We start from the raw sequence: 11,514 nt of genomic DNA, 5'->3' as shown, positions 1-11,514 counted from the left end.
AGCTTGATTAATGAAGATGCCATCTTTTCTTTGCTTGATTTGGAGTCCCAAGAAAAATGAGAGCTCCCCCATCATGCTCATCTCAAACTCACTTTGCATTAGCTTAGAAAATTCTTGGCAAAGAACATCATTAGTAGAACCAAATATTATATCATCAACATAAATTTGAAATACTAATAAATCTTTACCTTTTCTCTTTAAAAACAATGTAGTGTCAACCTTTCCTTTTAAAAAAACCTTTTTCAATTAAAAATATTTGACAATCTTTCATACAAAGCTCTAGGAGCTTGTTTTAAACCATAAAGAGCTTTTGTCAATTTTAAAACATGATCCGGAAAATTTGAATCTTCAAAACCTGGAGGTTGTTCCACGTACACTTCTTCTTTTATAAAACCATTTAAAAATGCACTTTTAACATCCATTTGATATAATTTAAATTCATTGAAACATGTAAATGCTAATAACATTCTAATTGCTTCCATCCTAGCTACGGGAGCGTATGTTTCATCATAGTCTATGCCCTCTTCTTGAGTATAGCCTTGAGCAACAAGTCTAGCCTTGTTCCTCACTATATTACCACTTTCATCAAGTTTATTTCTAAAAACCCATCTAGTACCTACAGTAGATTTATTACTAGGCCTTTCAACTAATGTCCATACTTTACTTCTCTCAAATTGATTTAATTCTTCTTGCATAGCCATAATCCAATGTTCATCTTTTAATGCTTCTTTGATGTTGTTAGGCTCTATGCATGAAATAAATGCAACATAATTACAGATATTTCTAAGAGAAGATCGAGTAGTTACCCCTTTTGATGGATCACCTATAATTTCACCATCCTTGACATAGTTGTACTCTCTTGGAAAAGATACTTCCCTTTCTTCACTGGTTGGATTCTCGAGGGGATCATGAGTTTCCTCATCTTTTGTTTCTTCCTTTGATGATGATTCCCCCAACGTCATGTCTAACTTCATTTGCTTGTACAATACCTACATCATCATTAACAGAAGAATCCTTCCTCGGAAGGGGATTATCATCGAAAACAACATGTATAGACTCTTCTACAACTAAAGTTCTTTTATTAAATACACGATAAGCTTTAGAATTTAAGGAGTAACCCAAAAAAAATTCCTTCATCACTTTTAGCATCAAATTTGCCAAGGTTTTCTTTACCGTTGTTTAAAACAAAACATTTACATCCAAAAGGATGAAAATAGCTAATGTTAGGCTTTTTATTTTTGAGAATTTCATATGGAGTTTTCTTTAAAATTGGCCTAATCATTACTCGATTTACAACATAACAAGCGGTATTTGTGGCTTTCGCCCAAAAATATTTTGGCAAATTATTTTCCCAAAGCATGGTTCTAGCCATTTCTTCTAAAGTTCGATTTTTCCTCTCAACAACTCCATTTTGTTGAGGGGTTGTAGGTGCTGAAAAATTATGGCTAATACCATTAGAATTACAAAACTCAATAAATCCAAGATTTTCAAATTCAGTTCCATGATCACTTCTAACACTAGTGATAGAGTAACCTTTTTCATTTTGGATTATTTTTGAAAATGTGATGAAATTTTCTAATGCTTCATCTTTAGTACTTAAGAATAGAACCCAAGTGTATCTAGAATAGTCATCTACCAAGACAAATGCATATTGTTTTCGTCCCAAGCTAGTAGTTCTAGTTGGCCCAAAAAGATCTAAATGGATCAATTGTAATACTCTACTAGTTGATACATCATTAATAGATTTAAAAGAAACTCGTTTTTGTTTTCCTTTAGCACAAGCATCACAGATTTTATCATTATCAAATTTAAGCTTAGGCAACCCTCTTACTAAGTCTCCTTGAATTAACCATTGCAAAACACTCATACTAGCATGACCTAGTCTCCTATGCCATAACCAACTATCATGCTCATCCTTAGCAACTAGGCATAAATTAGTCATATCAATAGAATCTAAATGCACCATGTAAATGTTTCCTATTCTATGACCAACAAGCATAATCCGATTAGATGCAATGTCAATGACTTTACAACCATTAATTTCAAATAAGACATTGAATCCTTTATCGCATAATTGACTAATACTCAATAGATTATGCTTTAACCATTCACATATAAAACATTCTTAATTTGTTTGGAAGAGGTATTACCTATTGTACCAATACCTTCAATGTGACCTTTTGAATTGTCTCCAAAAGTCACTTCTCCTCCATTTTTGGCGTTAAGCTCAATGAACCGGCTTTTGTCTCCGGTCATATGTCCTGAGCATCCACTATCAAGGTACCATGAATTTGAATTTGTTTCCCGTGCCTTGTAGCAATGCTCCTTTCCCTACAAACATAGATTAATTTTTGATTTTTGGTACCCAAATTCTTTTGGGTCCATATTCATTAGTTTCCAAAATCCTAGTCCCCTTAGGTATCCATTTGTGTAGGATATTTTTATCTTTAGTAGTAATGAGTTCTTTAGGAACCCACATACTTCTAATGATTTTTCCATTAGAGGTTCTTTGGGGACCTCTATGATTGTAGTTTCTAAAACTTTTTCTAACAAAGTTGGATTTTGAATTTCCACCTTTTTCAAAATGTTTTGTTCCAACTTTATCAAAAGAAGTTTTAAGATCATCAATTTTCTTTTGATGATCATCATTGATCTTTGAAAGTAAATTTTGCAAATCTAAAATTTTCTTTTCAAACTCTTCTAGTTTGATTTGCAAATCTTTGATTTTACTTTCAAGATCGTTGTTGGTTTTGGATATGAGTTTGTTTTCATTTTTCAATTTTGAAACATCATTTTTATATTTTAAAAAAATTTCTCATAATCCGAAGCCAACCCATTGTACTCTTCAAATAACTCATCATAAGATAAATCATCAAAATCGGATGAGTTAGAGGTTACCTTAGAATCTTCCCCGAATGCCATCAAGCACAAGTTTGCTACTTCTTGTTCCTCTTCATCGGAACTTTCTTCATCGCTCCGTGTAGCCACATGAGCCTTGTGCTTATTCTTTGATTGACCATTTTTCTTTAATTGTGGGAAATCATATTTGACATGCCCCGACTTTTTGCATTCATAGCAAATGATTGGGTCCTTCTCTTTTGGTTCATTTTTGAGGCCTTCGTTTCGTTTGAATTTTCTTCCTTGGTAAGGTCTCATCATTTTTCTGAACCGTTTGGCAAACAATGCCATTTCCTCTTCATCATCATCATTATTAGAATCACTCTCATCTTTTGTGGATTTGAGAGCAACTCTAATATTTTTCTTCTTCTCCTTTTCCTTTGGTGTCTCTTCAACTTTATCAAGGTCTACCTCATCTTCAAGCATCATCTCATGAGTGAGGAGTGAACCGATAAGTTCTTCAAGAGTTAAGGACGATAGGTCCTTAGACTCGATGATTGCCGTCTTCTTTGATTGCCATGATTTTGGGAGGGAGTAGACTAACTTCCTCACAAGCTTTTCATTTGAGATGATCTCTCCATATGATTTGAGACCATTGACAATCGTTGAAAATCTATCCGTCATAGCTTTGATGTCTTCATTTGGTTTCATCCTGAAATTTTCATAGTTATGCGTTAGAATACTAATTTTTGATTTCTTTACCTCATATGTACCTTCATGTGTGACTTGAAGCTTGTCCCATATTTCTTTGGCGGTTGTACATGATGAAACTCTTCCGTATTCATCTTGTCCAAGAGCACAAAAAATAATATGGATGGCTTTGGAGTTGAGTTGGAACATTCTTGTCTCTCCTTCACTCCACAACCTTGGATGAGTGAGAGGTTTGATGTATCCTTCTTCTACAGCATTCCATGCTCCCATGTCACTTTCTTGAATGAAGTACATCATTCTATTCTTCCAATAGGCATAATTAGCTCCATTGAAGAAATGAGGCTTGTTGACGGGCATCGAATCGAGACTGGAGTCGAAGTTTGAAGCGGAGGCCATTGATGACTTTAATAATCGATATAACTCTTCCCGAATCGACTCAAGAGGTGATTAAACCTTCAAATGAGTTAGGCTCTGATACCAATTGTTGAGTTAATCGATCGACGGAATCGGCCAAGAGGGGGGTGAATTGGCAATTAAAAATTTCGTGGAAGCTTTTGCAGAAAAATTGAAAGTAATTACACAGCGATTTACAGTGGTTTGACTTTCTCAAACAAAGTCTACGTCCACTACCTTAGCTATCCACACTAAGGATTTTCCAACAAATTCACTAATTTGTTCTTTCTTTTGAGGCCAAAGAGATAACCTTATAAAATCCCTCAAGAGTATACCCCAACTCTTGAGAACACTCTTTTTCCCAAAGAGAAGATTACAAATTTGCAAACTTACAAGAAAACCTCACAAGGTAAGATGTTTGCACAATTCTAGAACAAGAAAAGAACAGTCAAAGATAATTACAAATGAGCACAAATGGTGTTCTTGAAAGCAAAATGAATATTGAAAGGAAAATTGGCTTGATTTGCACAAACTTGGTGTTTGATGCTTTCTCTCTTGTTTCTCTATGATTTCTTGTTGATCAAGGGCTTCATAACTTGTCTAAATACACCTTGAATCTCTTCTGAACGTTGGGGATGATTAGTGAAGATCATATAGCCGTTTTAGTGTGAAAACAATTAATAAAACAGTTTGGAGCGTGGGGGGAATCGGTACCCCCTATGGGGAATCGGTTCCCTAAGTGTAAAATTCAAATATTTCGACCGTTGAATAGGGGGAATCGGTACCCCCTATGGGGGAATCGGTTCCCTCCGAGCATTCTGGAAATCTCGGAGCCAAACCATTCATTTGAAATTGTTTTAAGATTAAAACTTAATTTTACACTTAAGTAAGGATTAAAAATGATTTGTGAAATATTTTGAGTAATGTTTTGATATTCGAATAATTATATCGAATATACTTAGAAAATCATTTTGGAAAATCTTAAAATTTATTTAACTTAATTTGTTATATCGAAATATCAAAATGTTTTCAACAGAATGTGATGTACAAAGATAGGGCAACCATAGAATCAAGTAGCTCCAATACCGAAGCTGAAACAAAGGAATTTGTTGAGTTCGAGGAGATTTCTGGAAATGATGTTCAAATCAATCATGAAGTAGTTCAAGAAGAACCAGACACACCAGAACTAAGACGTTCCTCCAAAATTCCTAAACCAACCCAACGTTATTCTCCTTCTTTGCACTACTATTTGCTGACTGACAATGGTGAACCAGAGTGCTATGATGAAGCAATTCAGGTGGAGGATTCAGTCAAGTGGGAGTCTTCCATGAAAGATGAGATTGACTCACTTATGTCAAATCAGACGTGGGAATTAGCTGAATTACCACCAGGCAAGAAAGCGCTCCATAACAAGTGGATTTACAGGATCAAAGAAGAGCATGATGGGAGCAAACGCTACAAAGCAAGATTGGTTGTCAAAGGTTTTCAACAAAAAAAAAAAGGTATTGACTACAATGAAATTTTCTCTCCAGTCGTAAAACTGTCTACAATCAGACTGGTGTTGAAAATTGTAGCTGTAGAGAATTTACATCTTGAGGAGTTAAATATAAAGACAGCTTTCCTTCATGGTGATTTGGAGGAAGAAATCTATATGAGGCAGGCAGAAGGCTTCATATAGGCAGGCAAGAAAAACCTGGTATGCAGGTTGAAGAAGAGCTTGTATGGTTTAAAACAAACTCCTAGACAGTGGTACAAGAAGTTCGATAATTTCATGGGTAGCAGTAGTTTTACCAGATGCCAAGCAGATCATTGTTGCTACATCAAGAGGTTCGACAATAACTTCATTATTTTATTGTTGTACGTTGATGACATGCTCGTTGCAGGCTCAGACATGCAAGAGATTATAAACTTGAAGCAAAAATTGTTGAAGTAGTTTGCTATGAAGGATCTGGGCGCTGCAAAGCAAATTCTTGGGATGAGGATTAAGAGAGACACAAAGTCGGGGACTTTGATGTTATCACAGGCTGAGTACATCAACAAAGTACTCTCTAGGTTCAACATGCAAGATGCTAAACCAGTAAGTACACCTTTAGGTGTTCATTTTAGACTCTCCAAAGAACAGTCACCAAAGATGGAGGAAGAATGTGCATACATGGTGAAGGTTTCGTATGCCTCAGCAATTGGAAGTCTGATGTATGCCATGGTTTGTACTAGACCAGATATTGCTTATGCAGTGGGAGTTGTTAGCAGGTACATGAATAATCCGGGCAAGGTACACTGGGAAGCAGTCAAATGGATCCTCAGATATCTACGAGGTACCACAAACAAAGCACTTTGTTTCAAAGGTGGAGATACGATATTGACAGGCTATGTAGATGCTGACTTAGCTGGAAATGTCGACATCAGAAGAAGCACTACAGGGTATGTCTATACTCTAGGAGGAACTGCAGTGAGTTGGGTTTCTCAACTACAGAAGATAGTTGCTCTCTCCACAACTGAAGCAGAATATGTCACTGTTATGGAAGCCAGCAAGGAGATGGTTTGGCTCCAAAGTTTCTTGGAAGAGTTAGGCAAGAAACAAGAAAACAATGTCTTGTATTACGATAGTCAAAGTGCTATCCATCTAGCAAAGAATCCGTCTTTTCATTCCAGGAGGAAACACATACAATTGAGATATCATTTTATCCGATCTCTTCTGGAAGATGAGATTTTGAAACTTGAAAAGATTAGTGGAGCTCAAAATTCGGCAGACATGTTGACAAAGATGGTGACTATGGACAAACTGAAGTTGTGTTCAACTTCAGTTGGCATGCTAAAATAGCAAAACCAGAAATACTGCTACATTGATCGAGGTGTGAAGACATATTAAAATCAGTCTTCAAGTGAGAGATTGTTGGTCAAATAATGCTAGCAGCCGGTGGCTGCTTGAAATTCAAAGGTGGGGGGCTGCTTTAAATTTCAAAGTTATACAACATATTTTATTGAATTTGGGCAAGGGATAATCACCAAATTGAGTCATTGAACTTTAGGATATTTATAAGATTAGTCCTCAAGCTTCAACTATAAATACCCTAACTCATTTAGTTTCAAAATCATCCCAAATTATTTCTTTCTCCCAATACTAGAGAGTTTCTTGTGAGTAGTGAGTGTTTTGTAAACACCTGTAAATTTTCTCTCTTAGTAAAAGATCTGCAGCAGTCCGGAGACGTAAGCACAATTGGCTGAATTTCGTTATCAATTTCAGGTATTATTTATCCGTTTTTTATTTCACATTCTCACTAATCTGGTTATAGGGAAATTACTTGTTCTCGATTTATTTCCCAACAGTCTGGTGGGAGAATAAGGTTCCTTTTGGTACTTATTATTCTTGTAAGATGCTTGATTAGGAAGGATTTGAAGAGATGGATTGATAGATTTGGTGGGATTTCACCAAAATTTCCTTTCAATTCACCTGCATATTAAATTTTGATTAGGGAGGAAAGTTGATACAAGCTGCAATTGGTGTTTGACAAGTTTCTGGTTTCCTTTTAATTGGCTGATGCTCATATTCAATCAGATGCTGCCTAGTTTCTTTTATTTTACTATCAGATGATTACAAAGTATTATCTGTTCGGAATTATTAACCAATTGACAACAAATGGATATACATCTTGTTGACGCAATTTTGGTGTGAAATTCAATTTCAAATCACTGATTAAGTATACACATTAAAGAAAAGAATATTAGAACTTTATGGGACCTTTGTTTCATTGTCTATACAATCTCTTCTCTTCGTATATTTTTACACTTCATTTGTAGTATTTATTACTGTTGAGCATTCACTGCCATTTTCACTGGTTTTTGTTTTTGATACAGGATTTTGCATTGGAATCTGTTTATTTGATCCCTCCTTTGATTCTTTCAAGTTAAACGACGTGTAAACCGACATCCCGGCGAGTGCAACAACGGCGCCAGAAAGGCTCACAAGCCCCGGATCAGAATCCAAAAGAAGGTATCCTCCAAGAAGTATCACGCAAGTTTTGAATTGTCCTAATACAACATGAGATGTTGCAGAAGTTGCTCTGCAAGAAAATACCAAAAAACCATTAACCTTATATGTCCAGATCATTTTGGATGGTATTCACTTCGTGTTCAAATCAACTTTATGTTACCTGTTTGGATTATTCAGGTTTGGATCATTTCAAGTTCGAGTCAGAATTGAAAAGGTGTAGTAGAAACTTACCCCTAATGCCAGTGCACCAGACCATTGTAAGAGAAAACCAAGCAATGCCGATACGAGAATTGCTGTAACATTGTTTATGTTCCATTTGAACGACACAACTCCAGGCGGATCCAAGCATGGCATCAATGCTACTAAGAAGAAGATTGTGATTGGTGTTGTCTTCCACATCAGCCTACATTTCACACAATTCTTGTCTCAAACACTTTACATTACTGACACAACACAAAATGCTGAATTACTTATGACTTACGCAAGTGCAGTCCAGTTTGCTTGTTGTTGTAAATTAGACCACAGAATTTTGTTTATAGCACTCGGGAGTATCCATGCGATGGTGATACAAGCTCCGAAAGCATTGAACTCTAAATCCGTTACGGTGGCCACCGCGACGCCTGCCGAAACAACTGTTAGAGCCAATACCTGCATAATGATGGAGATTCGATAAGAACTAGAAAATCAGAAAGAACCGAAGGGTGTTCATCTAATATATTTCAGTTACCTTTTTGAAAGATACGGTTTTCCTAAAAAGAATGAACTCTGCGAGAACGATCGTAGGAGTGACTGCGATTTTAGCCATTTGGTAGAAACCAACACTGCAAAAGTGAGCTTAAATGGTGAGAAAAACCGGAATAATAACCGAATCAGTTTCTCAAAATCGATAATCTGAACCTGGATTCGCAGACCTGTTATACTTTAAACTGGTATTGGCAAGGCCAGATGCGAAAGCCATTATCGCTCCCAACGTAAAGATGGCAGAGGAAGGAGTCGTTTTGGATGGAGGGGAAACCGGAAGCCATGACAATGCCTTGAAAAATGCTAGTAACAGCCATGCTACGGTGTAATGTATCAGGGTTAGGAAGATTGGGAAGTTGAATCCAACTCTCCCCATCACCTGAAAAATCAAATATGATTCATATAAGATCCTCAATGAACATATTGTAAACCTTGTATTGATTTTTCGGATTACAAACAACTTTTCAAGAAGAAAAGGAATAATTTTAAGAAACTAACAAGTTTGTTTGTCAGAATAATTGCAACAGCAACGAAGAAATTGAAGGACATGGCTACCATCGGTCCGCAAAATCGTTGCTGTTGGCGCTTGGCTCCTTCTGAGGTTCTAAGTTCATTGTAGATGGAGCCTCTGAGTTCTTCCAATGCTTTACCTGGTAAAGAAGAAAAGGCATTAAGTTCATGAAATTCAGATTTTGACGTTGTAAATGAAATAAATCAGATTAGAAGGATCGTCCCCTTTACAATATCGATCTAAACTAATTATACCAGAAAAAAATAAGATATCTTTAACAGAGACTCGGATCAAAATCTATCACATTGTCTTCCATTACAACTCTAGCAATGCACAATGGACACGATAATGAAGCCCCATTTCAATTGCAGAATGCCAAATCAGATTGAACAAAATGAAAGAAATTATGAATGTTAAACGACATTCAGAAAAAAAAAAGAATCATAATGTTAAGAGAAACAGAATCACAGACAACACATGAATCTGACAATGTTCAAGGAAAATTTCAACCGAACCTGCTTCACCTGCATCACTGTCTTTCCGCTTGATGGATTTTCTGGCTTCTGCACTCAACAGACAATCCAACAACCCCATCCCCTCACTCAAAAGCTGCATCTATTTGGATCTCTGCTACATATTCTTCAGGCATAAACATATAAAAACCCCATTTTCCAAAATATAGAACAAAAAAACTCTTTGAGATAAAGTTGCTGTCTTTTTTTTTTCTTCAAAGATCTGCTACATATTCTTCAGGCATAAACATATAAAAACCCCATTTTCCAAAATATAGAACAAAAAAACTCTTTGAGATAAAGTTGCTGTCTTTTTTTTTTCTTCAAAAGATGGGGTCTTGCATTGAATCAGAAAGGAACAGATAAAGGAAAATTGAAATTTTACAAAGGAAAAAAGAATTTAAGATTGGAATGGACAAGTGTCCTACTAAAGTTAGTTTTGTGATTATTGGAAATTTCAAAAAATGGGATGAGATATTTAGGTGGGAGGGTGGCACCAAACTCCATAAATAGCTGTGAGGTTCAAGGGATGAATGAGATGATACCGTGATGCCACATGTCATCATTTCTTACAATTTTCTTTTGGATGACATGGGATTCCGGTGAAGTTAAGGAAACATCATATGATAATTTGTTTAATCATGTAAACAAATAGTGAGATCATGGTCATTAACTTATTTTCGGCATGGTGTTTATTTTCAGATATATGAATATTATTCTATCAAAAAATTTAAATATAAAAAAAATTAAATCATTAAAATTTTGATTCATGTCCGATTCAATAAAATAAAATATCTAAAATTCTGGAACAGTGCCATTATCTTTAGATCAAAATAACTTTTTATTTTAATTTTCTTTAATCAGTAGTGACACCGGTTTTGATGTTTGTTATCGACTATCAATTGACTTTTTTTTACAAGAATAATTATGTCTTTTTGACACGTTTATCATTATCTTTGTGGCACACTTTTCTCTGCCTTCTGGTATTTTTCGATCGTTTGACCGTTATTTTTGTTTATCTTTTTTTATCAAGGTTGAATTTGACGTCATCACGACTGATCAAGATGTCGTTATTTGCTATCATGTTATCTTCCATGCTTTGAATTTGCGTTCGTGGATAGTTTTCTCATGTCACTAGACTCTGATTTGCGATTTGTCGATGATCTTTCAATAGTTTTATCCTCTTTTGTGGTTCGTTAGCCGATCCTGTCAGATTTGTTCGTATCTTTATTTTGTTTGAGCTTTTTAGTTATGTTTTTTTAACATTGATCATTTGTAATCTCTAATTTTTGTGTCAATGGTTATAGGAAAAAATTACTAATTATATTTTAATTTACGGTTATAATTATAGAGTGGTTTTCTGTAAATAAAAAAATCTATAACAAACATATAAATATTCAAATTTAAACATAAAATATAGGTTGATAAAAATTTCAAAACTAAATTTTATATCTTTATCCTCTTTATATATTTAATTATTTACCCACAATAAACATATTAAATATTCTCATTTTATTGGGATAGAATTTTATTGTGTTAGTGAAGTACTTATTTATTGGATTAAAAGTTGTCTAAACTCTAAAGGCATAATTTTTATTGGATTTTTGGATAATTTGAAATTAGAATTCAGTCGGTCCACATTCGATTCAATTATTCATTTTTTTCTCAGATATTGATTCGAATTATCTGAAAATAAAAAAATATTCAATTTTTTAATCAAATCAATCATATCAGATTTTTTTCGCACACCTCTAGATGTGGGGAGATAAATGATATATATAATATATATATGTATGTAGAGACAAATGAAAATTTTT

The 11,514-nt window shown here is 34.8% G+C and overlaps 1 protein-coding gene across 2 annotated transcripts; it reads right to left on the bottom strand.

Moving 5' to 3' along the window:
* Nucleotides 1-4,531: 4,531 nt before the first annotated feature.
* Nucleotides 4,532-9,858, bottom strand: LOC120146185 (nucleotide-sugar uncharacterized transporter 2-like). 2 transcript variants are annotated; one of them, XM_039159822.1, is made up of 8 exons: nt 9,701-9,858; nt 9,173-9,324; nt 8,845-9,053; nt 8,661-8,754; nt 8,415-8,581; nt 8,166-8,336; nt 7,672-8,003; nt 4,532-4,542 (listed from the first exon to the last, which is right to left on the bottom strand). In XM_039159822.1, exons 1-7 carry the CDS (start codon nt 9,798-9,800, stop codon nt 7,724-7,726), a joined length of 1,173 nt encoding a protein of 390 aa, XP_039015753.1. In that variant the 5' UTR covers nt 9,801-9,858; the 3' UTR covers nt 4,532-4,542; nt 7,672-7,723. The 2 variants fall into 2 exon arrangements, with proteins under 2 accessions (XP_039015753.1, XP_039015754.1); XM_039159823.1 differs by having other exon boundaries at nt 9,710-9,848.
* Between the last annotated feature and the right edge of the window lie 1,656 nt (nt 9,859-11,514).

This window comes from Hibiscus syriacus, unplaced genomic scaffold (genome assembly GCF_006381635.1).
Source record: "Hibiscus syriacus cultivar Baekdansim isolate YM2019G1 unplaced genomic scaffold, ASM638163v2 tig00110903_pilon, whole genome shotgun sequence".
NCBI classification, from domain to species: domain Eukaryota; kingdom Viridiplantae; phylum Streptophyta; class Magnoliopsida; order Malvales; family Malvaceae; genus Hibiscus; species Hibiscus syriacus.
Note: the sequence above shows the minus strand (reverse complement) of the source record. Positions and strands in the feature narration are given on the sequence as shown.

Coding starts and splice junctions, on each gene's coding strand:
- LOC120146185 (XM_039159822.1), bottom strand. CDS start 9,800: ATGCAGCTTTTGAGTGAGGGGATGGGGTTGTTGGATTGTCTGTTGAGT. Junction 9,054..9,172: donor TTATTCTGACAAACAAACTT/GTTAGTTTCTTA, acceptor TTGATTTTTCAG/GTGATGGGGAGAGTTGGATT. Junction 8,755..8,844: donor ACCAGTTTAAAGTATAACAG/GTCTGCGAATCC, acceptor TCACTTTTGCAG/TGTTGGTTTCTACCAAATGG.